Source organism: Saccopteryx leptura, chromosome 3 (assembly GCF_036850995.1).
Source record: "Saccopteryx leptura isolate mSacLep1 chromosome 3, mSacLep1_pri_phased_curated, whole genome shotgun sequence".
Taxonomy (NCBI): Eukaryota; Metazoa; Chordata; class Mammalia; order Chiroptera; family Emballonuridae; genus Saccopteryx; species Saccopteryx leptura.
In genome coordinates, this window is record NC_089505.1 from 121,593,270 (window position 1) to 121,620,558 (window position 27,289).

The window sequence follows — 27,289 nt, forward strand, 5'->3', positions numbered from 1 at the left end:
TGTCATAATAAATCAAGTTACTGAGCATCTTCTGTTTAACCACATTGAGGAATGTAGAAATAAGTAAAACATAGCACCTGACATCAAAAACATTATAATCTGACGATAAAGATATTCATTGTATTAAAAAGGAAAATCCAGTAAGAAATTAATTTTCCTATGTACTTATATCTGTGATGGGAAATACTTTGAGACATTAATTGAGGTACCTTGTCTGATTTAGTTGGGTGCAGTCATTGTATCACAGGTGGTATGCCGCGGCAGGGCTGGTACTAAGTTTCAAAAGGTGAAATTAGAGTTTAAGACTAAAATTTGGAAGACTATTAATATCAGGTGGTTTTATATCCTAAACTAGAAAAAGTCACAATAGATGGTTTAGGAAAGAAGAAAGAAATGCCAGAAGGAAGCTAAGAGAGCTTACACATTAACAGATACCCTAAGAAAAGGTCCTGCATCCCTTTTCCCTAGCAGGAAGACCAACAGAAACCCCCGTGTAGATCAGGAAGATCTTACAAGCATGAGAGGCATTTTTTGTGTCAAGGTGCCACAATGAAACAAAGTGACTGTCTGCATGGTGCATTTGAGCAATAGGGTCTGTACTATATCCTGAAAGATCTCTCCCCATGCCCCAAGAATGACATGGAGAATACAGAATGATATCCCATGCACTTCAGTGCAGCACAGACATGACATAGAGAACCAGTGACCTGAACAGGGTAAAGAGATTGCGGCAGGAACCTGCACAAACATACTGCCAAAGACCAGATGTAAATGAAAACACCTCAGCAAATGGCAGCTTGGACGACAATCATGTCACCCATAGCACCTCAGTCCCCTTTAAATTATATATTACCCCAGAGGAAAGAGGATAAACAGACTTTGAATTGACTAAATTTGGTTTCTATATCCAATGACTAAGGGCTCAAAATGAAAATTAAGTTCAATTATTTTTTTAAAAATCACATTTTTTTTGTACACCTGAGTTTGTGGCAAGGATTTAATATCTGCTAATTTCTGACAGTGAGCAATAAAATCTATTTCTGAGCTTTTTAAGCAGCCAAGGCAAAAGAAAAGATCTTTGTTTGTTTAGTTATAACATCAGCTCTTTAGGCAAGACAAACATTGTATTAAAACCTAAAATGACTGATCCTTATTAAAGTCTTGGTCAGAGTTAAAAATAGACAGGGTTTTTCAAAAACAATGTTAAAGAAATGCAAGCATCTCCTTAATTAGGCCTTTTCTTCCAGAAATATTCAGTAAAACCTTGAAGAAAGTCTTAATAGATAGTAAAAGTGTTCTTGCAAAGCCCTAAAAATATAGTTTTCTGGTGATCTAACCAGTTTCAAGAATAATTTAAAATGCCCAAAGATGAAGAGAGGATACCTTGGACATCTTTCTAATCTCCAGAACACGTGACTGTGTTGTAGTATATGATAAAGTTTGCAGATGTGGTTAAGTTAAAGATATTGAGATGTGGCCCTGGCCGTTTGGCTCAGTGGTAGCGCGTCGGCCTGGCGTGTAGAAGTCCTGGGTTCGATTCCCGGCCAGGGCACACAGGAGAAGCGCCCATTTGCTTCTCCACCCCTCCCCCTCTCCTTCCTCTCTGTCTCTCTCTTCCCCTCCCGCAGCCGAGGCTCCATTGGAGCAAAGATGGCCTGGGCACTGGGGATGGCTCCTTGGCCTCTGCCCCAGGCGCTAGAGTGGCTCTGGTCGCGGCAGAGTGAAGCCCCGGAGGGGCAGAGCATCGCCCCCTGGTGGGCGTGCCAGTTGGATCCAGGTCGGGTCTGTCTCTCCCAGTTTCTAGCTTCAGAAAAATACAAAAAGAAAAAAAAAAAGGATATTGAGATGTAATTACCCTGGAAGATGTAATTATCCATGTAAGCCCAATGTAATCACAAGGGTCCTGATAAGATGGAAGCAAAAGGGTCAGAGTCGAGAAAAAAATGTGAGAATAGAAGCAGATGTCAGAGAAAGAGATTTGAAGATACCATGCTGCTAGCTTTGAAGAAGGAGTAAGGGGTTCAGTAAGAATTCAGGTGGCTTCTAGAAGCCGGAAAAGGGAATAAAATGGATTTTCCACTAAAGCTTCCAGTAGGAACGCAGGCTGACATCACCTTGCTCTAAGCCCCAAAGACCCATTTCAGACTTCTGACCTCCAGAACTCTAAGATAATAAATTTGTGTTGTTTTAAATCACCAGGTTTGTGGTAATTTGTTACAGCAGTGTTGGGGACCAAATAAGCCAACAGGGTATTTTGAAGTTTGGATATATAGGGGACAGAGGTATTGGGCTCAACCGTCCACCTCACCTGCCTAATTAAGTTAACAAAGGACTGTGCTTCTCTGCTCATTCTGCCCGCCCCTGTTCCCCGGAGGAGACTGGAAATTAGTTTCTTGGTGTAAAGTTAGATTGACAAATATGGTGGGGGTTGTCTTTGAGTTGCCTTGGAAACAATTGAATTGCTAATGGCCCACCTTACCCAGAAAATAAAGATGGATGTTTTCTGGGGGCGGCTATGTTGTTTTTGTGGCCAGGACAGTAGTGACTGTTGGCAAGCTGTGGCATCCTCCGGAACCCATCCTGTATATATCTTTAAGTCTCTGTCTATCTTTAATTCAATTTCGTACCATTTCCCACTCGGGACCCTGGAATAGACTCGTTGCGTGGGATGCGGCACAGCAGTAATGGGAAACTAATAGAGATACAATCACAATCCCCATTTTAGAGCTGGGATACTGAAGTTTAGAACCAGGTCTTGAACACAGGTATGTCTGATACAATAATTGGAGCTCACAACTATTATGTTATGCTGCTTCTATAAATAGTTGGCATAGTTGCATCTACTTTAAACTGGTATTATAGTTAATATCCACTTATAGAATCAAGTGTTAAGGATGAATGAATGAATGCTATATAAAATATCAAGCCATGTTCTCAATAATTGCAATAATACATAGTGAACCATATATCTACCTGTTTCTCGGTAATAAATAGATAGCAATAAAAGGGCTCAAAGGTTAAGATTAGTGAAAAAGTTGAAAAGAGAAAAAATCAACTTCTAGGGAAAGTTAAAAATACAAGTTTCTGAACCATAGAGTAAAAGAATAAGTTAGCATTCTAAGGAAACTTTTATATAAGGTCATTAAATATTTGAAAATTATTAAATTAATGGGCCTCTCAATTAATATGGAGAACATTCAATCCTCCATCACTAGATTATAAATTCCACGAGGGAAGGGACCATGTCTCTATCTGTTTTTGTTATTACCATATCCTCAGCCCTCAGCATATCATCTGACACACAGTAGAACAAATGACAAAGCTAGAATAGAGTATGAAGGGGTAACCTTATGTTTCAACTTGGTGAGGCCACAGTACCCAGATAATTGTTCAAACATTATTCTAGGTATTTCTGTGAAGACCTTCTGTGAAGGTCTTTTTTAGATGAAAGTAACATTTAAATCAGTATACTAGGAGTGTGGGTGGGCCTCATCCAATCAATTAACGACCTTAATAGAACAAAGACCACCCCTCTTCCCCCAAGAAGATAGCATTCTGCTAGCAGACCACCTTTAGGCTCTAAATGCAACTCTTCTTAACCTGCCAGCCTACCTTGTGTGAGCTAATTTCCTAAAACTTCTACACATACACACGCACGCGAGGGCAGTCAGTTTTGTTTCTCTGGACAACCATGACTACTACAAGAGAATATCTTCTTTACTGCAAAAGATATATACTGACTCCAAAAGTCACAAGCTGTTATTTAATTAATGTTCCCTAAGTGTATTTGCTTTCAAAGTTTTAAAACAAACTATTTCTTTTTCAGGTAGAGGAATTATTTTTGTGTAGTTTATCTGATAGACTCAGGTTTAAAACTACAAGGAAGGGAAGAACAAACAAAGGCAAACTAACTAGAAACAGGATGCTTCTTCCTAAACAAGATAACTGCTTGACAAATATATATTTTTCCCCCCTTGTAAAAAAAAAAGAACTCAAATAAAAACTGTATTAGAATTGTCACCATATTAAAATTATCACTAATTTCTGAGTATGAAGGAATGTATTTAAGGCAAAGACATCTCTAGTACATAAGGTATACAAATAGTTTCATCAGAAATAATTGGGGAGTTAATTTAATTATGTATCAAAGACTAATGAAAATAATTTAAGAGTACACAAATAATGAAATATATCTTTTACCTCTTAGTTGAAAGATCCTTAGAAACTCTGTTGAAAAACTCTGTTTCTGCATTTTGGCTTTTAGCACTCAGTTCAAAATGTATTGGATTCTTGTCAGAAGATTCAACATTCTGAAAGGAAGTAGGTCATATTTTGAGATGTGACTTAAAACACTAGAGAATTCTATTCAGATGCAAAGTAGCTCTGAAACACCTGGGGGAGGGAGACTTCTAATTACTAGAATTGTAACCTTTTTAAAAAAATTGTATTATTGAGATGTAATTGATATACAACATTAGATTCAGGTGTATAATATAATGATTCAATATTTGTGAATATTATGCAATGATCACTACAGTAAGTCTAGTTAACATCGATTATACCACACAGAATTACAAATTCTTTTTCTTATGATGAGAATTTTTAAGATCTATTCTCACCAACTTTGAAATACAATTGACTCTTAAACAACATGGGGGTTAGGGGCACCAATCTCCTAAACTGAAAATACATGTATAACAATAGCTGGTCCTCTGGCGTACATGGATTCCCAACCTCAGAGCTGAGCCTTGAACAATGTGGGTTTGAACTGCACTGATCAATAATCTGCATATAAGTGGATCTGCTCAGGTCAAACCTGTGTTGTTCAAGGGTCAACTACATACAATAGAGTAACTATGGTCACTATTGTGTACATTACACCCCCAGGACCTATTTATTTTATAACTGGAAGTTTATACCTTTATACTACCTTCACCCATTTCTCTCACCCCCCAAACCCCAGCTCTGGCAATCACCAATCTGTTCTCTGTATTTGTTTTTTGTTTTTTTAGATTCCACAAATAAATGAGATCATATGATATTTGTTTTCTTCTATTTCACTTAGCATAATGCCTTCCAAGTTCATCCAGTTTGTGGCAAATGGCAAGATTTCCTTATTTTTTTTATTGCTGAATAATATTCCATTGTATATATGTACCACATTTTCCTTATTCGTTCATCTATAAAAGGACACTCAAGGATTGCTTCCATGTCTTGGCTATTGTAAACAATGCTGCAATGAACATGGGGGTGCAGTCCTTTTGAATTACTGTTTTAATTTCCTTCAGATAAATAACCAGCAGTGAAACTGCTGCATCACATGGTAGTTCTATTTTTATGTAACTATCTCTTTTATACTGTCCATGTCCCTGCTACAAAAGTAAAGTATTAATCACCTGTGTTATGTAACTCAATCAATTACCAGGGATTCAGTTAAAACATTAACTTTGAACTGAGGACACAACCTCAAGAATAAAATGAGTGTATGATAAATGTCTGTAAAACAGAAACAAATTAGACTTCATCTCAGATGATTATATAAATATTTATAATTAAAATACAAAAGCTTGATTCATGAACTGATACAACCTGTAAATAAAATGAAAGCAGACACAATATAAGAGCTAAGTGGAAACACATGATTATTCAGTTGCTCAATATTTTTGTAATAAATTGCAGAACTTTTTATTATTGGTCTGAGACAAAGGACAACTAACCATTTTAACTGAAAAGTGGACTTTGGCAATTTGGCAACACATATACTAAAACTGAAAAGTAGTCTTTGAATATTTTTACATAATCACACATATATTAATGTATTTTATTAGATATAGCAACAATCTACTCTGATTCCTAGGATTATATGATATATGATTAAAACTGACTTTTAAGTGTGAGAAACCATTTGTTATACCCCTACATTTAAAAAATAACAAATAGGGCAAAGAAAATACTAAAATTACCAATTAACTCAATATCATAAAATAATACAACATATACACTCAATATATTCTTCAAAAAGTTTAGAAAAAACACTGAAAAGGTATTTTGTGAATAACCTCTGATCCTGTATTCTAATTTGGTTCTGGAGATATGATCTAAAGTTAACAAAACAAAATTAACCATAAACGAATAAAGTAATATTCAGTAATATTGATTATAAATACATAAAACCTAATAGTTGCTGTTTTAAAGGGTAAGATCACTGGGCTTAAATAGACAACATGCAACTGTAAATAGTCATCAATCAAATCACTTACTTTGAAAAGATGTAATGTTTCCTTGCTGGTTAGTAGCTGGAATTGAAGGTCAGGTATGCTGCCATTGCAAGGGAGGCATTCATAAAACTCAGGATCCTTATGTGTCACAGAATATAGAACTATAATGAAATGTCCTGATTCTGAAAAAACCCTGGATGAAAAAAATGCCACTTAATTAAAGTTCACTGAGGTTAATGAGTATACTCAAAGAATTCTACATGAGTCTCTCAATCTATATAAATAGACTGACTAAATAGTCCAATTTTTGGAAGAAAACCGGGGAGCAAAAGGTTATTGACTTTTATTTATTTTTTTTTTTTTTACAGAGACAGAGAGAGGGATAGATAGGGACAGACAGATAGGAATGGAGAGAGATGAGAAGCATCAATTATTAGTTTTTCGTTGCGACATCTTAGTTGTTAATTGATTGCTTTCTCGTATGTGCCTTGACCGTGGGCCTTCAGCAGACTGAGTAACCCCTTGCTCAAGCCAGAGACCTTGGATCCAAACTGGTGAGCTTTTGCTCAAGCCAGATGAGCCTGTGCTCAAGCTGGTGGCCTCGGGGTTTCGAACCTGGGTCCTCTGCATCCCAGTCCGCCGCTCTATCCACTGTGCCACCACCTGGTCAGGCGGTTATTGACTTTTAATATTGTAATTTATATACCGTATTCCCTCAGGTATAAGGTGCTCCTTCAATTTTGGGGCACAAAATTTGAAAAAAAAATTACATAAAGTTATTGAGCTCAAGTTTTATTCATCATAAAATTCATACAACTCCTCATCACTGTCAAAACTCCCATCCATTAGCTTGTCCTCATCTGTGTATGATGAAGAATCAGTCTTCAACAATGAGCACAAAAGCAAGCATGAAAAATCAGAAAATGCAAGTAAAAAATCTACAACCACTGTATAAGACGTACCCAGTTTTTAGACACCAAAATTTTTCGAGATAGGATGAGTCTTATACATGGAGAAATATGGTGTGTATATATATATATATATATATATACATATATATATATATATATATATATATATTTAAATTCAATGAGAGAAAGGGAGGCAGAGAGACAGACTCCTGCATGAGCCCCAACCAGGATCCACCTGGCAAGCCCACTAGGGGGCATTGCTCTACCCATCTGGGGCACTGCCCCATTGCTCAGCAACTGAGCTCTTCTTAATGCCTGAGGCGGAGTCCATAGAGCATCCTCAGCACTCAGGGCCAAATTCACTCCTATAGACCCAGGTCTGCAGGAGGGGAAGAGAGAGAGAGAGTAAAGCAAGAGGGGGAGGGATAGAGAAGCAAATGGGCACTTCTCTTGTGTGCCCTGACTGGGACTCAAACCCAGGACTTCCACACGCTGGGCCGACACTCTACCACTGAGCCAATAGGCCAGAGCCAGATACATTTTATTATGAAAAAACATTCCTTGTTAAAAACTTCAAACAAAAATAAAAAGTAGAAAATGAAAGCCACCCCACTCCACTCTCCAGTTTAGTATATATACTACCAGAGATTCTCCTAGGCATACAAACACATTTCATACAGTTGAACAAAGATGAGGCCATATTATACACGATTTACAACTGCTATTGCATATTGAACTATCCTGATTTTCTCTCCACATCATTATTCTATATTATATCTCAGACATCCTTATTTTTTTTAGCAACTACTAGTATTATGATTTATAGATAAGCCACTGTTGATTCTCCTAGACTTCTAAAAATGTATATTAGTATTACAGTATTTACAATGTTTCACTATTACAAACACTGATAAAGTGAACATTTACTTTAATTTTTGCAAGAAAGACAGCCAGCCAGATAGAAAGCGAGAGATGAGAAGCATCAACTAGCAGTTGCGGCACCTTAGTTGTTCACTGACTGCTTCTCATATGTGTCTTGATGGGGGATGGTGAGGTGACTCAAGTTGAGCCAGTGACCCCTTGCTCAAGCCAGCAACTGTGGGATCATGTCAATGATCTCACACTCAAGCTGATGAGTCTGTGATGAGCCTGCATTCAAGCTGGTGACCTTGTGGTTTCGAACCTGGGACCTCAGCATCCCAGGTCAATGCTCTATCCACTATGCCACACCAATCAGGTTGAACATTTATTATCCACTATATAACAAAAAGTCATCAAGAGTCTTTAAAATATATATTAAAACCAACTATTTTAAAATAGTTTCCTTAGTTATCCCTACTTTTTTTAAAAAAACAATTTTTTTTTTAATTTATTTGATTTTAGAGAGAGGAAGGGGGAAGGAAAGAAGGGGGAGGGAGGGAGAGTGAGGGAGGGAGAGTGAGAGGGAGAAAAAGAGAAGAAGGAACGGGGAGGGAGAAAGAGAAAGGGAGAGAGAGGTAGGAACATGACCAGGGACTGAACCAGCAACCTCTATGCTTCAGGACGAAGCTCTAATTGAGCTATACAGCCAGGGCAGTTGTCCCTACTTTGTAAAATGTTGAATGAAAAAATAATCTGGGAGTGTATTACACTCCTAACAAAACAAAGCAATGGAGGCTGGAGAGGCAGAATGCCTACTCTGCTCAACTCCTCTCTCTGGGGTTAGAGAAGATCACTACTCAGAATGCTATAAAGTACCAACCTGAGCTACGCTATGCAGTGCTGACTCCTCTCTGGGTCAAACCTCCCTTGAAAGGGTTGGTGGTAATTGAAGAGTTCAGGTAGCAAAGAAATTCTCTAATGTTTCAGATTGAACACAGATCAAAAGAACTTAAAATTTTATTTTTGAGCATTTCCTGTCAATAAGACCTTAAAGCAAGACCAGTCATTGATAATTAAACTGTACAAATACACTAAAACAAACATTTGTTTTATAGCAAAAGCTAATTCTCTTGCAAACTTAAAATAAAATATAAAAAGTTGAACTTTAAAAGCATCTGAAGAAAGCACAGGACATTTTTTATTTCAGTAAATACTTCTAGAGTGGGCAAATCCTTTCTAAGCAAGATAGGAAAAAGATTTATAAATATGATAAAAAAATAAAAAAGTCTGTTTGGGAAAAACATCATTAACCAAAGTTAAGTCAAATGACAATGGGGGGGGGCTCTGCCATATATTTTTATAATTACATTTTTCTCTATATATTTTACATATTACACACACACACACAATCATACACCGCTTAATGACGGAGATCCATCCTGAGAAATGCATTGTTAGGCAAGTTCTTTGTTGTGTGAACATCACTGCATGTACTTACACAAACCTACATAGTATAATGTACTACACAACTAGGTTACATGATATACCATAGTCTACATGTGGTCCAAACATTATGATTAGAGTGAGAAAGAGATAGTAAGCTCTTTCAAACGCAATGTGAAAAGATGCACAATTTAAGTGAATAATGGCCAAAGACATGAATAGAAAGTTCCCAGAAGATGGTTATAAAACATCAGTCAAGACCATTTCCATTACCTCTGTGAGGTCTTGCAACTCTCCCCACTTTCCTCACTACTCTTCAGTCACACTGGCTTCCTTGCTGTTCCTTAACGATGCAAAGTGATGTTGCACGCATGGCCTCTGTACTTAATCCCCTGCCTGGGACTGCCCCAGACAGCAACATGGCTTACTCTCTCACCTCAACTCTTTGCCTGCCTGATTACCCTACTTAAAATGGTTCTCTTACTGCCACCACCATCCAGACAACACAACATCCCCCTCCGCTGCTTATTTTTTCCCACAACACTCTTCACCTTGTAACATATTATTTCTTTTACTTATTTGTTCTATTTACTGCCTTTACCTGCAAGGTCTTCATATTGTTTACAACTTATCCCCAATATTATGCAAAGTGCTTGATATATAGTGAGTGCTCAATAAATATTTGTTTCACAGTGTTAGGGAGGTGATGGAGAAATACTGTTGGAAAATTATAAATTGGCAGGTTTTTGAAGGGCAATTTAGCAATTACCAAAATTTAAAATTTTGCTGTCTGACCAGAAATACCACTTTTTGGAAATTATTTTACAAACATACTAGGATATGCACACAAAGACATATACATAAAAGGACTAGGTTTTAAAATATAGGGCCCTGGCCGATTGGCTCAGTGGTAGAGCATCGGCCTGGCGTGCGGAAGTCCCGGGTTCGATTCCCGGCCAGGGCACACAGGAGAGGCGCCCATCTGCTTCTCCACCCCTCCCCATCTCCTTCCTCTCTGTCTCTCTCTTCCCCTCCCGCAGCCGAAGTTCTATCAGAGCAAAAGATGGCCCGGGTGCTGGGGATGGCTCCTTGGCCTCTGCCCCAGCCGCTAGAGTGACTCTGGTCACGACAGAGCGACGCCCCAGATGGGCAGAGCATCGCCCCCTGGTGGGCGTGCCGGGTGGATCCTGGTCGGGCGCATGCGGGAGTCTGTCTGACTGCCTCCCGTTTCCAGCTTCAGAAAAGTACAAAAAATAAATAAATAAATAAATAAAATATAGTATATATTATTTACTATCAGTTGTAAAATGTGTGGAATCTGTACATGCCAAGATGTAACACACACACACACACACACAGAAAAAAAAGAATGCTCCCATTTGTGATTTAATTTTTACAGGCCAGAGGAGGGTGTTATTTGTCTATGTATAGCATATTGCAGCCAGGAAACACAACATACTATTTAACAGTATTGTCTCTGGGGGTAGGGTTTGGGAAAATGGAGTGGAAGACTTACATATTTTTGTCTAATTTATTAACATGTACTTGCACTGTCTTTTCAATAAAGTTTTTTCTAAAGTATATTATAGTCATCCAAGGTAGACAGAAACAGCTCTTGGAATTTTCATTTAATAGATGAGGAAGGTAAGAGGCAAATAGTGGTATCACATACAAAGTAACAAAATTAAATGAGTTGAGGTTAGAAAAAGTTTCCCTATTAGTTCCAATACTTGTGCTTTAGTTCCAGGAAGAAAATTAAACATCTCTCAAATGTTCCTTACAGTGCTAGTAGTATCACTGTGTAACTTCATAAAACACTTATAACGAATTCAAATTCATTTCAGCCAATTCACTGAACATGAATCTTTATATAAAATAGAATGCTAGAGTAGATGACCTCTTGGCTTTTTTCCTAAAAAGTTTATCATTTGTTTACAGTTCTGTGGCTAAGCAAGTAGATTCCTTCATATTTCCAAATATAGTGCAACCTCAACTTTGGTGTTATTTCATTTAATATAAGGTTTGTTTTTCTAATGTGCTTGTTCTTTCAGTTTATAAGTATTATAAAAGGTTAAGGCTTTAAATGAATTCTAAAGATCAATAAAATATGAATGAAGAAAAAGATAAAAAATATTACAAAGAAAATACCACTTGCCTTTCTTGAATAGAAGAACTAAACATGTATCGGAGGCAGCAAGCCCATACCTGAGGATTATAGATATGTATAATGCCAGACAGCCATCTAAAAGAAGAAATAAAATACTATAGTTATTTATAAATGGAAACTTAATATACTTTAGATTATGCTCTTCTTAGGTTAATATGGCAGAAATTCTTGGCATTCACCAGCAATTCATCAAAGGCCTTATAAATAAGAAATCTATTAATACTAGCCCATGATAATAATTAAGAAGAACAGATATAGATACATAGATAGAGACCTTCTTTCTTTCTTTCCTCTCCCACCTGGGATGAAGGGAAAATGTTGAGAGGGAAAATGTTGGGAGAGAAAATGGTTAATAATAGAGGTGAAAGCAGAAATCAATTAGAATCAATTAGCCTGGATTAGAAAACATAGACTAAATTCGGGGAGAATGGAGTCAGTAGCCCAAAATCATGAAGTTATTGAGAGGATTAAACACTGTAACAACACAGGCAACCTGAAACATAGAAGGCTCTTAACAGATACTCACTTAGCAAAAAGGACAAGGAACATATGATTTCACTCATATATGGAATCTAATGAACAAAATAAACTAACAAAATAGAAACAGACTCATAGCGAACAGACTGGTAGCTGTCAGAGGGAAGGGGGATTGCGGGCACTGGATTAAACATAAAGAAAGAAAGAAACAAACAAACTCATAGAAGTAGAAATTCCAGAGGGAAAGAGGGGTGGGGCAGGGTAGAAGAGGGTAAAGGGGATAAATGGTAACGGAAGGAGACTTGACTTGGGTGGTGAACACAAAATAAAATATATAGATGATATGTTATAGAATTCTATACCTGAAATCTATATAATTTTATTAACCAATGTCACCCCGATAAATTGCATCAAAAGCCAATAGCCAATACCAGGAACATGGCAAACAGAATCAGAACTTTTGTACATTTTTAATTTTTTAATTTTGTACAAACTATTCCCTCACATGGGTTCCCTCCACACCAATCCTCGCTTCTATGATCCAAGTGCTTAAAGGTCCAGCTCAAGAATGCTTTCTCTAACAAAATGTTCCACTGTCTCTCTTACAAGCACTAAAAGTTATTTGCAGTCATTTCATAGTAAATTATATATTTTATTATTTATCTTTTTGTGTAAATATTTAAATATTTTATCACTTCACCCTGATTATACATTTCTTGAGGAGCTTTAAATTCCAACACACTACCAAAAATAACTCTATGCATATAGTAAGAACTCAATAAGTATGAAATAAATATAAATTTCTAACTGAATAATCTGTCTAAATGTCATTAACCACTAACTCTAAAGAGAAAGCCATTAACATTTAGGGAAATTTCTGCAAAACTGCCTGACAGTGAATTTTAAAACTGTTACTGTAGTCCTGTGTTCTTCAAAGTACTTTAAGGACAGCAGGTAGTGAAGAAAGTTAAAGAAACAGGGCTCTAATGCTTCAACTTCAACCAGAAGAACTCAACTTTTTGTTTCATACACTTAAGTTCTTCCTGAGACTGGGAAAAATCTTGTTTTAACCAATTCTTCTATAAAAATAAGAAAGCGTAAGAATCATTGGTCATTGTGGCTCTATAAGGTGATCTAAATTTTAATTATATATTCACAGTACAACTAATTTGCATGTTTATCATATACAGTTGAATACACATGTGGCTAAAAACGTTTTCATAAATAATGCAACACTTACATTCCCACTAATGGTAGAGAAGAAACCTTGGGATCAGATTCCAACAAAAGTAACAATTTGCGTGTTTCATCCATGGTAAGGTATCTAAATAGGAAAAAGTCATGTAAAAACAATTGGAAGTATGTACTTTTTACCTTTAAAAGAGATCATGTGACTGAAGCACACTTCAGGCAGGGGAGATCATTCAAATGAATATTTTTTCTTTCACACACATATATACACAAAGCAAACAGTTTAATATGTAAAAAAAGACTCCAGTAAAAGAGATTAAAGTGATTCAATACATTAAAATTCTGTACACTGTATTGAAATGGTCACTGAAAAACCCTTTAAAAAAGTTTTGCTCTAAAAGTGTGAACTTATTTTAATCAAAATTATTAAAATCAAGGCTAACAATTGGGAGAACCATATAGGTTCCCTGGGAGAAGTGACTTTCCTTTTTACTCTAGTGTTAAAGCATACAGGTGATTTGACAAGACCGCAACAGATATGACCTCACACTGAAGGAGGCTGAACTAGATGAGGTATATTCAACCTTCCATGTACTATAATCCTCCAACCACTATCAAGAACTCAAACCTCACTATTCCCTAAAAGGATATTATACTATATTTATACTGTTATTATGCTTATTACCAACGATAAGTTTTAAGAATATGAATAACTACAGAATTGTGGATAGTTAATTTTATTATGGCTTTAAAATACAAAAATAAAAACAATGTCATTTCGGCCTGACCAGGCGGTGGCGCAGTGGATAAAGCATCGGACTGGGATGCGGACAACCCAGGTTCGAGACCCCGAGGTCGCCACTTAAGCGCGGGCTCATCTGGCTTGAGGAAAAAGCTCACCAGTTTGGACCCAAGGTCGCTGGCTCGAGCAAGGGGTTACTCAGTCTGCTGAAGGCCCACGGTCAAGGCACATATGAGAAAGCAATCAGTGAACAACTAAGGTGTCGCAACAAAAAACTGATGATTGATGCGTCTCGTCTCTCTCGGATCCTGTCCGTTCCTGTCTGTCTGTCCCTAACTATCCCTCTCTCTGACTCTCTCTCTGTCCCTGTAAAAACAAACAAACAAAAAAAAACGTCATTTCGGACATAAAGTCTTGATAGTTCCACCGCAAATCCATTTCATTCCTACAAAAACACTAAAACACAAAGATAATAAATTTATCAGGCCATGTGACAAGATGAGTAAGTCTGAGTTAGCAGGGGACTTATGACACTTATACTGTTTTGAAGGCTCTTCTGCCTTTGCCTACCTGATAAATTCCTACTCTCTAAAAGAACTAGCTGAAGCTTTCCATGACTTTCCCAGGCAATTTAGACGTAACTTCCTGCTTTTCCTGCATTGTACTATAAACCTCTAATATCTTTATCTACATCATCTTTACACCTTAATATATAATACTTAATGGATACTGAGTATGCTTTAAAAAAAATCTATTTAATTCTAGTGTCTAACACAACAACTACTCTATAATGGATCCTAATAAATATTCGGGTAAACAAATGAATGTGGTCAAGAAAAAGGGCAAACATCACACATTTTAATATGTAATTATATATAGATGATAATGGGCAAGGGGAATGGACATTTAGAATACTGAACATCCTGGGTTACCGGTAGCATGTCAAGGGGTCACTGAAGGATAATTTAGAGCATGGTAAATTCATATTTTACTAACACGGGTACTAAGGAAAAAAATTAATATTTTGATTAATTTTAACACAAAACCCCATGTTCCAATTGAGACTCACTTTACTACGGTAAGAGAATTAAATGTTATACTTAATTCTAACATTTTTATCACCATCATGTTTAACCATTCCATGATTCCAGACTATACCAACACTTTTTTTTATGCCATTCCAACCAGAAAGGTCAGCATGTGGGATTCAAAATGGGATTTTTCTTCCTATTCCAGGGACCCTCTAAAAAGAAAATCCTCCCTTCTCCTTATCCTCTTTTGAAGAGGCATTTTTTAGAGACTAAGACTTGGAGTTGAATGTAACTTGGCAAACATTTCTGGCTTTAGGGACCTAACAGGAACTAGGGTGGCGTCTAGTGGCAAAGGAAGCCAAAAGTGAATTGCTTAGACTTTAAAGCAGAGGTTGCTTACATTGTCTAACGTAGCTCAGTAGACAATGGATAAAGAAAGCAGATGAGGATTCAGGGAAGCAGCCCTGCTGAGGAGCAGAAAGCATGCAAACTGGCTTTCATTTCCTAAGAAACTAAGAGTGGTGATAGGAAGCTGGAGAGAATGCCACTTCAGCTCCGTGAGGAAACTCCACCCTCAAGTGGTTGATAATTTGGTAAACAGGAGAACTATAAATTTCTATATTCTCCTTTCTCTCTAACTGCAATGCTCATTATTTATAATTAAAATGGCATATGATGAATTCTAAAGCCTCTTTTAGGCTCATAATCAGTTATAGTGAAAAAAAAAAAGACAAAGTAATAAAATGATGACTTAAAACCTAGGCAAAATACAATGGACAAAATGATGAAGGGACTATTTTTCTCCTTGTGTTTTTAAATCACAAAATATAACCAATGTTAATATAATGTTTACCACTAATTTTTCTTGGGAGTGGAGGGCACAACTCTTGAAAGAAAACTATATTCAGCAAAAATTAACAACTTCATTTTTCATATTCCTTGGTTACTTACCTAGCACTGCAGATCTTATTTCATATTATATAGATATCATGAAAATATACTAATGTGACCAATATTTAAAATTTTGGATTAATAAATCTTTTACTTACCCACATTTATAGGTACCTTGAACTTGAGAAATACTCAGATTACTGCTCAAGTTTCTTGCCAGAGCTGTTGGAATAATGGGGATGGGCTTCACCGGCGTGCATGTAAAGGTATTTGCTAGAGTTACTGCTGCCCAATGTAGGTCAAAATCCATACTGTCCAAACTCTCCCTATAAGTGATATAAGCTCTTAGGGAAAGCAGTTTACCACAATCCAAGGAATCTTTGCTGCATACATGGTGCTGCAGAGCCTGAGGAATCAATATTATACAATTATTTTAAAACTTTGTAATTTGCCCACTTCTCAAAAATTTTATTTGCTACTGGTACATACATATATATATCTCTTGTGCTAATAAAATTTAACATTTTCTGACTACAACATGTCAATGATCTCCTTTCTTGTGACCAAAAAGTCACATAGATAATTCTGTCAAAGCAAATAAGATCAACTGTGTTAAGCTCCATCACATATTTCCAACTTAGATGTCTCAGCAGTATTTCACATTCTTACTGGAGAATACCACTTCTAATAAATATTTAATACAAGGGAAAAATGGATAGATGTCAATTAACTCTGACTCAGTCCCAGAAAAATCTAAAAACCATTCCTCTTTGATTCTTTTCTTATCATCCCAAAATGTCAAGTAGGTTCTTCCTCTGTAGTTGCTCACGCTGTGTCCTCCTAGTCTGCCACCACTCTTCTATAGGCTACCACACCCTATTAACACACACCAGACTGCTGCAATGCCTAACTACTCTCTCCACTTCATAGGTCAGCCTGCCCTATCAAAAAACTATCCCTGATTTAACAGTATTTCCTATTTCCAGAAACTTTCAGTGACTCTACATGACCCATATGACAGTTTAAATTCATTAACCTGACAGATAAGGCTCTCTGTAATCTGTACAAACAATAACTCCAGTCTGAATGCACACAAATCCAGCAAAAATCTACACCGTTAAAGTAACTCTGAGCACATACTGCACTTTGCTAGCCTGGTCACACTGCTTCCTCTATCTGAAATGCTACCCATATTACCTATCTAGGATTTATGCCCTCAGAAACCATGCTTAATTGCATTTAGGCCAACAAATTATCATGAATACTTAGTAAATATGGATTTATTAAAATATAATATACAGTTTGATTCTTGTGTTGAATTAAGAATAACAGTTATCAATAAATCTCACCTTAAAAGCTGAACTGAAGTTATCTTCATTGTGAACTATTATTTCACTTGAACTAAGTCCATGAGTATTAACTGTGCATGGAATCACAAAATCCCCAGGAAGAGAAGCAGTAGGAGTTCTTTCAGAGCATTCAGGTACTTCTCGACCAGGATCAAAGCGATCTACTGTCAATGTTACACCTTCTTCATCTGAACAACAAAAATAGCAATTAGTATATAGCATGCCAATTAAAAAAGTGAAATCAACCAAGCAAACATACATTACAGCAAAATACTGTATTCATATCTTACTAATAGTAACACTAAACTCTTATTTTTAAAAATTACTTGCGTGCGTGTGTGTGTGTGCGCGCGCGCGCGTGCACGCGCGTGTTGTGGGGGGTATATATTCTTCCATCTGACCAGATTGTGAAATCTGTGATAAATAGTGTCAAGTTTTATTCTTTTTCATAACCTTGGTATACAGCAAAGAAAATCAGCACAAAGTTTATAACAATAATTGGCTGATTGGTAAAAATAAACTCTCTTATAGTAATAAAAATATATTTTTTTAAAGTATATTACCTTCATCTACTGTGAGAGAACCAAGTAAAAAGCACGGTAGGTTCTTTTTATTCTGCTTAGCATGTCGACAAGCAAGTCGGATGGTCTTTTCAGTTACCACAAGTTTTGGATTTCTGAAAAATAATAAGTCTTTTATGAAGGTAGTGGATCTGATATCCTAAAAAACCTTCCTGCTATGAAATGCTGCCTAAAATATAACTCACGTCTTTTAAAATGTACAGAAAGATCATTGTTGGGAAATCCTATGGTCAAAGGTAGGGCACTGGGAGGGCTGCCTGGAAATCTGAACTGCAGTAAGCAGACACGGAAGTAATAGTTGTTCTCCAGATATTTGCTTAATTTTATGAACCAGAATAGAAACAGAGAAATTATAAGGCCAGCCTCTTGTTTTTGTAAAGTTTCACTGAAATAGTCATATTCATTTGTTCACTTGATGTCTAGCATTAATGAATATAGAATATAAACATAATCCAAATGTTCAAAGAAATATAAAGACTCTAAAATATAAGCAAGAAACAAGATACTATTAAATATACTAGTCAATCTTAAAAAGAACCACACAAGCTTGTAGAATTAAAAGTATGATCAATTAAAAACTCAATAGGTTATATAATCAAGTGGGGATAGATACACAAATGCTTATTATTCTATAAACTGTGCATATGTTATAAATAGTCCTTCATGTATATAGTATACTTCCATGTTTAAAAAACCTAAATAAATAAGATAGATGGCAATTAAGCACAGCTAAAAAAAAATTAGTAGAGCTGAAGAACAAAATTACTCAAAAAGCAGCACAGAAAGATAATAGAAAATACAAAAGATAGGTTAAGAGACATGGAGAAAAGAACACACAAGTCTAACAAATATTTAATTGAACTTCTACAGGACTGTTTCCGTCAATGATACCACCCATCTCTGCCAACTGTTTTAGAACTTACTTTTTGACTTGCATCTTTAGCTCCTCTATTCAGTACATCATCAAATGCTATAAACTTTCTTCAAAAACATTGTTTTATTCTTTCCTCTTGATCCCAATACTGCTCTAAATCCTTATAATCGCTACCATTTATTGAAAACTTCCTATGTTCCAGGCACTGTGCCAACTGATGCTTTATAGTCTGGCTCATTTAATCCTATAAGAATATTATGAAACAAGTACCATTATCCCCACTTTATAACTAAGGCATCTGATTCTTGGATACTTTACTGAGGTCACATAAATAAGAAATAGGAGAATCAGGATTTAACCCTCTAAGCAGTCTCACTCTAGTTACAGTACTTTAAACAACTATGGTATAAATCTGTTTCTTATATTATAGAAAACCATCTTGCAGATAGGCTGACTCTAGGCTCTCTCTACTATGATCGATCCTTAGAATTTTGCTTTTAACAAGTAACTCCGTTATTTAAAAATCTCAATGGAGGCCCTGGCCGGTTGGCTCAGCGGTAGAGCGTCGGCCTAGCGTGCGGAGGACCCGGGTTCGATTCCCGGCCAGGGCACATAGGAGAAGCGCCCATTTGCTTCTCCACCCCTCCGCCGCGCCTTCCTCTCTGTCTCTCTCTTCCCCTCCCGCAGCCAAGGCTCCATTGGAGCAAAGATGGCCCGGGTGCTGGGGATGGCTCTGTGGCCTCTGCCTCAGGCGCTAGAGTGGCTCTGGTCGCAACATGGCGACGCCCAGGATGGGCAGAGCATCGCCCCCTGGTGGGCAGAGCATCGCCCCTGGTGGGCGTGCCGGGTGGATCCCGGTCGAGTGCATGCGGGAGTCTGTCTGACTGTCTCTCCCTGTTTCCAGCTTCAGAAAAATGAAAAAAAAAAAAAAAAATCTCAATGGATCTTTATTTTCTATGACTTTAAGCCTAAATTGCTATGTCTTTCTATCAAGATCCTGGAATAGCATATTTTATATTCCTTCTAATAAGATCCACTCACTCAAAATCAGTTCAATCTTCTCAATGCTCTACAAAGACACGATGCTGAAGCATTGTGAAAAATGCTTTCAGTTTTTATTATTTTGTCACTTTTGAATTCTTATTGTACTTAGAATAAGACTATATAATAAGGTTTGCAGACTATTTTAACTGTGTAATTAAAATTTTTTCCTCAAAAGCATGAAGAACAGATTTAAAAAGAAGCAGAAGGGAAGGAAGATTCTGAATAAAAAAAATAAAATATCATAGCAATCAGTTTTGCCTTACACATCTTTTTGACTCCTGTTTATTCTGGTTTGATTTGAAAAAAGAAATATACCTGTAGTAATTAATATGTAAGTAGATGAAATCTCCAATTGGTATCGGGTTCCAAAGTGCACATTTTGATGGAGGAAAGTAAAAAGGTACCATCCTGCTTGAAGAAAACCTTAAAAGAAAATTTTCAAATCAAAGAACAATGAAAAGCAAACAGTATAAACTTTTTTAAGAAACAGTTTAACTTTTTAAATGATGCTTTTCAGATTACTTTTGTTATTTGAGAACAGCTGAAATATTTTTAAAAAGCAAAAAATATATCAGTTTGTAACTACTTTTAAGAGAATAAGCACTCAAAATTTAGATATAGCTTTTATCTGTCCTTTTTTTCTTATGTATTCATAAATTTATACACATACACGCTTTAAAAAACAACCAGGAGTACTAATCTTATAAAATCTGCTTTAAGTAACAGAAAAATGAGTATAAGCCATGAATTTACATTTAAATTTAAAATTAAGATCTGTCCTTCAGAACTGATTTCTAGATAATTGATAAGTAATACCTAATAAAATTATGAAAAACAAAAACTTAATAGTCTTCTACTTTTCAGTATTTCCAAATTTGGTATCTTGGGCCCTATCATATAAGTTAATTACTGAAGCATCAAAAAGACATTATTAGTCCCCAACAAAGATCCTACGGGGTTGCATAAAGCAAGGCCTCAATATTAAATCACACAAGATACCATCACAGTTTTTATTTACATAAGTAACATAAGAAAACCACAATAAGGAAAAGACAATGGAAAGAAAAGACTAGGGAGAAACTATCTGTCAGAGTCACATGTAATTAAAGCAAAAAAGCCCTGACAGTGAGCTATTTACAACAGGGCATTTGCCTGGTAGCTGATTGTTAAGTAGTTGAACTGAAAGAATATTTATCATATCATGCATCATGAATACCTTCTTACTTTCATGTATCACCTGATGAACTTTCTCAACTAAAATACTAGCCCCAGTTTACCAGTCACCTACTATGAGGTACCAGGCATCCTAATGGACACTTTACATACACAGTATTTCTCACTATAAATGTTCCAGAGACACTTTATTGATAATAAACTGTAACTTTCCTAGCTTCATATAGCAATTAAGTAGCAGAGCTAGGATATGGACTGAAGTGTAGCTGATTTCAAATCTTATACTTCTAGCAGCTCAGTGGTATAAGTGCTTTAGAGCTTAGGTTCAAATTCTGGCTCAAAAACAAAACAAAAAAACCCCAAGAAAGTGTAAAAAAAAAAAAAAATTCTGGCTCCACCACATTCCCAGCTATGTGCTTTTAAATCCTTGTCTAATTTGAGTTCATGATATCTATAGGAAGGGAAGGATGTTTAATCACCCTGCTTTGAAATAAGGACATAATCTGAGATTAAGAAATGACAAAGTGTAAGTTTATATCTCTATATCTAATACATCATATATAAATTGATGAAAGACAGTATAATGCAAGGGTAAAGCAAAAAGTTTGGAGACCAACTGGTTAGGACCGAAACCAGGCTTCAAAATTTGCTAGTTGTATATTTAATGTCTCTGTACCTCAATTTCCTCACCTATTAAACAGAATAATATCAGTATCTCCTGACAGAGTTATACTGGATATCAAATGAGTCAATATATGTAAAGTTGTAAAGTGCTAAGAAAAACTCTTGACCTATAAGTACTAATGTTAGGTATTTCTTTTTGCTCTCAGTAGTCCATAGTACCTTTCAAGCCCAAACTACATAATTCAGGTTTACTTTGTTGCAGTACAGAGTAGAAGATGTATCAAGTTTAAATCTTGACTGTACCACTTACCACTGTGTGACTTGGGGTCAGATCATCTTTCTTTTTTTTTTTTGTATTTTTCTGAAGTTGGAAACCGGGAGGCAGTCAGACAGACTACCGCATGCGCCCGACCGGGATCCACCCGCATGCCCACCAGGGGGTGATGCTCTGCCCATCTGGGGCGTCACTCTGCTGCAAACAGAGCCATTCTAGCGCCTGAGGCAGAGGCCATAGAGCCATCCCCAGCACCCGGGCCAACTTTGCTCCAATGGAGCCTTGGCTGCGGGAGGGGAAGAGAGAGACAGAGAGGAAGGAGAGGGGGAGAGGTGGAGAAGCAGATGGGCGCTTCTCCTGTGTGTCCTGGCCAGGAATCGAACCCGGGACTCCTGCACACCAGGCCGACGTTCTACCACTGAGCAAACCGGCCAGGGCCGGATCATCTTTCTAAGCTACAGTTTCGTCATTTAGGAAAAAAGAGGTAGATAATAATAGTATTTATAACTAATAGGTTTGTTGTAAAGATTAAGAATAAAGCATGCAGCCTGACCGGTGGTGATGCAGTGGATAGAGCGTCGATTGGACGTTGAGTGTTGGATCATGGACATGATCCCATGGTCACTGGCTTAAGCAAGGGATCACTGGCTTGGCTTAAGCACCCCCATTCCATCAAGGCATATATAAAGTAAATCAGTAAACAACTAAAGTGACACAACTATCAGTTGATGCTTCTCATCTCTCCCCCGCCTATCTCTCTGGCTTAAAAAAATAAAAATATATAATGCATGCAAAGCACCTGGCACAGCAAGATTTAAAAAAGACACTTGTTAGTTGTTTTCTTAATCTAAGATATACATGTAGACTTTGGGAGACAAAAACAGCTTTATAAATAAGGTGCAAAATTTTGCATGTATGTATATAAGTACTTTTTCTTAAGAAACGAAATGCATGGCTATCAGATATTCAAAGCAGTCTCTAACCCTAAAACAATTCAGAATTGCTGCCCTAAAGCCTATAGATTACTGAAAACCACAGGTTTCAGTAAAACAAAATAAAAAACAGAAAACTACAGTTGAGTCTGAATTTAAAAACTGGAGTTGAATATACTGGGAATAATTAGTTTAAGTCACATGGGTATATTATTTTACCTAGAATATAAGGAATAAATTTGACCCAATAATAGTTTAAAAAGAAAAGAACTTCTGTTGACAAGTTTTCAAAACCTTACAAGTATCAACAGAACAGAAGGGCCAAAATTAAGTGAAAGAAATAAGATCACTTCTTTGGGTCATGTTTCCCATTGTCTTCCTCAAGACCATCTGGCACAAAGAAAAGCAGTACAGAGAATGAAGGTAACTCATGGATGTACTTCTAGTTTAGAAAAATAAAATTTCACATGTCAGCACTAACTGTTCTTCCCTAGGGGGAAAATAGAATAAATCAGGGGTCCCCAAATTTTTTACACAGGGGCCAGTTCACTGTCCCTCAGACCGTTGGAGGGCCGGACTATAAAAAAACCTATGAACAAATCCCTATGCACAATGCACATATCTTAAAGTAAAAAAACAAAACGGGAACAAATACAATATTTAAAATAAAGAACAAGTAAATTTAAATCAACAAACTGACCAGTATTTCAATGGGAACTATGCTCCTCTCACTGACCACCAATGAAAGAGGTGCCCCTCCCGGAAGTGCGGTGGGGGCTGGATAAATGGCCTCAGGGGGCCGGCAGAGCCGTAGTTTGGGGACCCCTGGAATAAATGATTCAAAGAGGCAAATAACACAGTACTGGTCCCCTCAGTACTGACAGAATTAGAAAACAGGAGACAGACAGGTGGCAAGCTCCTCTTTCCTACTTCCAAGTGTGTGGGAAAAGGCTTAGGGATATTTAAGGGAACTAAGTATAGCCAATGTAATATTTTTCCCATCAAGAACTTAGGGTTAAAAAAAAAAAGAAGAAAAAAGAAATTAGGGTTTAGAAGAGGGAAGGAACCCAACCATTTTCCCACTTGTCTAGGATGTAAACAACTTTTTAGCCTTAGAATTCAGGGCCTGACTGATGGTGGCACAGTGGATCAAGCGTCAACCTAGGACACTGAGGTCCCAAGTTCAAAACCCCAAGGTTGCTGGCTTGAGTGTGGGCTCATCAGGCTTGAGTGCAGGGTCACCAGCTTCAGCATGGGATTCTCAACATGGTCCTATGGTTGCTGGCCTGAGTAAGGGGTCACTAGCTCAGCTGGAGCACATCTCCCCTGCCCCACCCAAGGCATGTATGAGAAGCAATCAATAAACAAGTGCCACAACTCTCTCTTCCTATCTCTCTCTCTCTCTCTCTCTCTCTCTCACTAAACACACACATGCACACAAAAACAAACAAAATCAAAACAACAAAAACGAGTTCAGGTATTATTTTCCATCAATAAAAAGATCCTCTGTGAAACTAAAATAAGGGAAGGAGGGAATGAGACTAAAATTTATCAAGTGCCTACTATGTAACAGTCTCTTTAGTATTCTTATTGAACCCTTCTCAAAAATCTTCTGTTAGATAAAAATTACCACCCGCAATTTATAGATGAGGATAGTGAGGCTTAGAGAAGCTAATTAACTCAATTAAGGTCACCCACCTAATAAGTGGCAGAGCTGGGATATGGTCCCAGACTTTCTTGATTTTAAAGTTTTTTTCCCTTCTTTTCCAACCTATTTTCCCAAATTATGTGAGCGGCTGTGAACAATAATTCTATAAAAATATTTTTATACCTGGTATTCATCTGGGACCCTGCAAAAGGATATGGAGGCTGCATGATAGTTGGTGAATGATGTATTCAATTTTAAATGTTCAGTATCCTAAAAAAGAGAATATTAATAATGAGTAACTAAAAATAAAATATAAGAAACATGATTTAACCACTTACATAAAGTGTCTTCAGCTATAGATTAATAAGATTAAATGTGTGTGGGTTCTAATCATTTTTGTATACTTCATAGTCATTCTGCCTATAAATTAATGTTAAGATTTATTCTAGGCAGCAAAACCTACCAATATATCTATTCATTAAGAAAAGCACGGGTCCTGCCCCAAGATCATTGTATCAACTATATAAGCCTGGCAGGGCAGGTAGTATTTAATATATGAGGTTTTGAACAAAAGTACCAAAATATTAAAAAACACCACAAAGCAGCAGATATGAATAATTTGGGCTAGATATTTATTGGGTCTATAATGAAGTCAATGAACCTTCAATCTTGTGGAGATTGAAGATATATACTGCATCCCCATAAACTGACTTGTATCCATGCAAAGTCAGTGGTCTCTTTAGGCCCCACCCATCTTCTTTGGGTACTCTTACCACTCCCACTGCTTCCACACCCATCTGTATATAGCAAACTTTCAGCTTCCACCTCTCTGCTGAGTTTTAAACCCATGTTTCTAATTGCTCACTGGGTATCTTCATCTAAATATTATCAAAACAAAAACAGACCTCAATGTCCTTTCTTTACAATTCAGTATTTCCTATATTCATTTATTTTTGTCTTAGAGTTCTTTAGGCCCTGTATCCTCTATTTCAATTCTAGCAAAAAAAGAATTGTCCGAAAATAAGGGAGGAAAGAGTTAATAATGCAGGTGCAAAAGTCATTTAGAAGAGACTTTTTAGATAAAATCAGAGACTGAAAATATTTACAAGAACAAAATCCTATTGAAAGTTAGACTATAAAGTCCCTCTTGGAGGTATCTGGACTTCAGGCAGAACTTCTATGGATGCAGGTTTTAAACACTAAAGCCCTTCTATGCTGCTTGGTTGTCATGAATAGCTTCTTGATCCCTGTAAATCTAGGAAATGACTTATAGTAAAAAGATAACGTTGGTCCATTTCTCATTTTAAAACAATACACGTGGGACAGTACATTCTGATAGAATCACTCAAGCAATTAAAGCAACATAACAACTATACCTAGCAAAACATATTCTCCTTGGACAATGGTATTGTGTACAAAATAGAAATCAAGTCATCCTTACCTCTTCTTCATCTTCCCCAATAAAATGTCTTTCCATCTCTACTTAATTCCTGACTTCTTCAACTCACCAGATTTACTGTAAAATCCTCAGTTTTGCTAGGTTATTTCTATATAAACCTGATATAATTATTTTTGTGCTTAAAAGGTTGACGGCTCTTCTTTTTGCTGTTGTTGTTGGTTCTTTTTCATATACAGAATTAAGAATCATCACAATCTGGCTCACTCTATTATTCCAACTTTACCCCTTATCCACTCATCCTACATCCTATTCAAACCGATCTACTTGCAATTCCCGAGTCTGAGTATCTGCATAGGCCGTCCCCTTTAGTTGGAACAGTAAACCCCCCATCATCCTTCACAATCCAACTCTAATATCCCTGTCCTCTGTGAAACCATCTCCTAGGCACCAGGGTGATGTTATTTCTGCCTGTGTTCATACACTCAGCATTTTCACACTTGCTTGTTTACACATTACATTACTCACAGGACCACGAACTTCAAACATTAACCGGTCCCTTACTATGCAGCTGTGTGAACTACATAACGTGAGAAATGCAAGAACGAGCATACACCTTTTCAGTCCTTAAGAAATTTTCACACTGAAAACAACTAAACGGCACGTTATCGACTGAATACCTAAGCAAAAATGGTTCTCAAGAAATTCGTGGTCCGCTTACTTCTCCCACTAGTTCCCTCGTCAGCCCAGGCTCCTGGAGGACTGAACCAACCACAGAGTCCGGCACGGTGGCCGCCGTCCTCGCCCGGTTCCCGCTGCGGCCTCTCAGTGGAAACCGAAGCATGGAATCCGCCTCACCGAAACCTCCGCCGAGGCCAGGTGTGTTTGTTGAGCCGGAACATAGGCCTGCTCCAAGGAACGCCTCCACCGACTCCGCCCTGGGACGTTGGGGTCGCGGGAACTGAGGCGGCAAACACAACTCGTCAAACCGTAGCCCGCGCCTCGCCCGCTGACTGGTCAGAAACCCGACCCATCAGAACTCAGGGGCGGTGTCGGAAGCATTACGCAAGGTCTCCGCGACGCGCTGGTGCGCTAGCCAATCAGCACGCCGCACCGGACCAGAGTTCGACCAATCCCAAGTCTCCTTGGAGAAATGAGGCGCCGCTGGCGTTCCAGGATCAGGTTCCGGAGGATTTAAACACTTGATTTTTTTTTTTTTTTTTTTTGTCAACGGTTAAGTTCCGGGGTGGGGCGGGCCTTGCATAATCACAGTAAAAAGACCGGCCGGGCTGAAGTGAGCATGTCAGAGGAAGCAAGTGCCTGCTGCCTAATTTATCGCTCTGCTTACTGCCGGAGAAACCCTTTGCTTGAATGGGCAAAAGAGAGGGGAAGTTAGATTTCTTTGTTTCTTTCTTAGAAATGTCCTCTCGCCCTGGCCGGTTGGCTCAATGGTAGAGCGTCG

General features: G+C 37.4%; 1 protein-coding gene across 1 annotated transcript in view; it reads right to left on the reverse strand.

Moving 5' to 3' along the window:
* Window positions 1-26,766, reverse strand: part of STIL (STIL centriolar assembly protein) — a 48,801-nt gene extending 22,035 nt beyond the window's left edge. Inside the window, exons 1-11 of the mRNA XM_066376213.1 lie at window positions 26,549-26,766; window positions 25,205-25,309; window positions 24,615-24,701; window positions 20,096-20,203; window positions 17,845-17,957; window positions 17,282-17,469; window positions 16,091-16,338; window positions 13,318-13,401; window positions 11,589-11,675; window positions 6,261-6,411; window positions 4,201-4,310 (exon numbers count right to left, since the gene is read on the reverse strand). Of these exons, the coding sequence (XP_066232310.1) occupies window positions 4,201-4,310; window positions 6,261-6,411; window positions 11,589-11,675; window positions 13,318-13,401; window positions 16,091-16,338; window positions 17,282-17,469; window positions 17,845-17,957; window positions 20,096-20,203; window positions 24,615-24,658 (1,133 nt within the window). The 5' untranslated portion in view covers window positions 24,659-24,701; window positions 25,205-25,309; window positions 26,549-26,766. The remainder of the gene's footprint in view (window positions 1-4,200; window positions 4,311-6,260; window positions 6,412-11,588; window positions 11,676-13,317; window positions 13,402-16,090; window positions 16,339-17,281; window positions 17,470-17,844; window positions 17,958-20,095; window positions 20,204-24,614; window positions 24,702-25,204; window positions 25,310-26,548) is intronic.
* Between the last annotated feature and the right edge of the window lie 523 nt (window positions 26,767-27,289).